General features: G+C 39.1%; 1 protein-coding gene across 1 annotated transcript in view; it reads right to left on the bottom strand.

Annotated features, from left to right (window-relative positions):
* LOC126384780 (carnitine O-acetyltransferase-like) overlaps positions 1 to 3082 on the bottom strand; it is a 26454-nt gene that overhangs the window by 13678 nt on the left and 9694 nt on the right. Inside the window, exon 6 of the mRNA XM_050036070.1 lies at positions 2378 to 2552. Coding sequence (XP_049892027.1) covers positions 2378 to 2552 — 175 coding nt within the window. The remainder of the gene's footprint in view (positions 1 to 2377; positions 2553 to 3082) is intronic.

The following is a 3082-nucleotide window of genomic DNA, read 5'->3' as shown; positions in this document are numbered from 1 at the left end:
ATCATTAGTCATACTTCTACTGTTATTATACACATATGATTATTGTCACATATGTATACTATCAGATATTAATATATACTTTCAACATATTGTACCACAGCAGCCAGAACCATAATTATAATATTATTACTTTCATTACTGTTGTTGTAAGCAAATTGTGATTTGTGATATTGGGCTTTATAAATAAAATTGATTGATTGATTGATTGAACTGCTGTCAGTCAAAAAGACATGTCAATCCATCTGCTGTCAATCAAACACAGACACGCCGTCAAGTGGCTATAAGTGTGCTTTTTCTGACTTTTTTTTTCATTTTTAATAATATTATTAATATAACTAGAATCAATACACTCAAAATACTTCTTCACATTTTTTCAAATTTCATTTCAGCCATTTTTTATTGCAGCAAAATGTACCTAATGACCTGAAAAGGCAATTGATTTTATGATTCTAGTGGGCTACCAGTAGTCACTCGAGACACGTGGAGACGCATTATAACATCAAGGGACGGACTTAAATCTGTCCACTTCCCAGCTAGCAGTGTACTATCAGGCCACATCTGGGTGGGGCGTGGGATATCTGGTGCACTCGTCAGGCACGGGTGACGTCATCAGGGCCAAGCATGGGCTGATAGCTGTAGAAAGAGTTGTGGCTGAGTACTGGATAAACAAACTCGGGGCCACAGTTGGGCATGTCTTAGGTGGCCCACCTCTAGAAATAAAAGGCTCAGGCCAATAGCAATATGCTATATGCATTCTGCCTTTGAAATACTGCGAAACAACTTCGGCCAGTGACCCACTGGATGAAATGGCAAGATGGCAGATTTGTCACAACTCACCCATTGCTTACAGGCATTGCCGAAATTAATGATCAGTGATGTGCAGAGAATAACCAGGATGTGTACTAAATTTTCCAAGAGCAACCTTGAGAAAGGATTTGAGTTTTACATATCATCTTACCTCTGCAATTATCAAGGTACATCACAAACGCTTACCTGAGCTAGTCTGGCTAACAGCTAATGTTAACAGATATCATCCATCATTTTTATACAGCCCAATCATGTGTAGCCCAGTTTAAAAACATTTCAGTCTAGACAAATAAATATGTCAACAAGTAGAGTTGTAAGTACTGTATTTAAAAGTCAGTTCATTTGAGTGTTTAGCGTTAATACAGTTTAGAGTGAAACAAAAAGTGTTTTGTAATTGTGTTAATGAAGTTAATTGAAATTCAAATATATTGTTTACTGTGTAGAGCTCACAACCTAGCCCCAGAGGGTATAAGGTTGTCCATCTTGACATTTAATTGATTTCATTCATTGTTACAACTTGTCATCCAAATGGAAAGGTAGAGGGGCAGGATGTGTAGCCCACCCCATAAAGAGAAGTCACGGGCTGGACAACATTACAGACATGCATTGAAAGTTGATGATATGTCCATTACTTTGGTGGCTGCAGAGTTTTACCAACGGGTAACGGATGCTGTAACCTTCAGAGGGTAAATACCTCTGTGTGTGCGTATTTTTTGTTCTGCTTCATTAAGATGTAGTGTGTCAGAGTGAAGGTAACCATTAATGTTATTTCAACTTAGCAGCAGCTAACGTTACTATGTATTGCTAGTATGTGTTAATGTTGCCGGCTGATGTTAGTTTAAATCTCAAATGAACATGGCATAAAACATGAGAGGACCAGGAAACACTTTTTGGACCTGCGGAAGAGAGCAGATGTCTCTTGCTCAGCTATCACTATGTCTGGTCTGTTGCCCCTATCCAGCCTGAATTTCCACACACTGTTCCCTTGTCATTCATCACCTAGTTCCTCAATCTTTAATTAGTAATAACTTATGCATGTGCTATGTGTTTTGGTAGCTGGCATTAGCTAGTGAAGCAGCCATTTGTTTTAGGTCACTACACTCCCAACATAAGGGGTTAGTTGTGGCTTACTGGACTTGGGCTGAATCAGTTAGGCTGCATTTTGGCCAATAGTTTTGGGCCATGTCCAGGCCAACTTTTGGTCGGAGTCTGCACAAAGCTATTGGCCTTCGCTACAGCTTTACCTGATGCAAAAGTAAATGCAAAGTCGTCATGCAGAGACTGCCCGATCGTTGGGCTGAGTGTTTTTGTTCTACCATGCTGGATATGGGCCGCTTGTGAGATTACACAATTTTGCTAGCTGGGTTATGATTGGATTACTAAAGACAAATGATTATATCCGGTGGAAACAGGCTCAGACTGAAAAAAATCTCCCTTGGGGATTAATAAAGTGTGTCTTCTGTTTTTTATCTGGCATGCATTACTGTAGACAACAAGTTTATTTCACATGTTCTCATGATTTATTAGGTCAGTGGTTCTTTAGTTTGACTTCCATGAGAGCAGTTCTCACCCTTGATGAGGCTGTTGTAGGTTTTGCTCCAGCTGTCACGCTGCTGGGTGGTGAGGATCCCAACAGGCTCCATGTCGGTCTGTAGTGAGGAGTTGCAGATCCTCTCCAGCTGAACACAGAGCTGATCAATTGTTAGTGGACTCCCATCACTGTTGTATGCTTCCATCACAAAGAACTGAATCCAAGGGGGAAGAAAATTGAAAACAACACAAGATTACCCACTGAGCAAAGTCCCTAGGAACAAAGGCTTCCCAAGACCTTACGTTGTTTGTGAGCAAATTTCTTTGTGGTCATTTGATTTACAATCATTAATTGTACGTACAACTTGTAATTAGTCAAATTAATAAACTGAATAAATATCACTGTGACCCCTGGTTAGCAAACTCTTCTTCACTCAATTTCATTAAGACTCCATATAAGCTTCTTAGGGTGTTTACATGCATCTAAGTGCCCTGAGAATTACCTGATTTGGGCAGAAATCTGAATTTAAAAAACATCAATAGATTTTTGTGGGGGGTAACATGTTTCTGCATAGTAATTGATATCTTAAACTGGGTCACTGAACAAATGAATTCAAATTCTAGTACAGTCATCTGCATAAATAGATCTGAAGAGCAAAACTATTAAACTATTAAATTTCCTGATGTTAAATTCAGACAAAACTGAAGTTATTGTTCTTGGCCCCAAACAACTCAGAGACTCTTT

Source organism: Epinephelus moara, chromosome 23 (assembly GCF_006386435.1).
Source record: "Epinephelus moara isolate mb chromosome 23, YSFRI_EMoa_1.0, whole genome shotgun sequence".
In the NCBI taxonomy this organism is placed as follows: domain Eukaryota; kingdom Metazoa; phylum Chordata; class Actinopteri; order Perciformes; family Serranidae; genus Epinephelus; species Epinephelus moara.
Note: the sequence above shows the minus strand (reverse complement) of the source record. Positions and strands in the feature narration are given on the sequence as shown.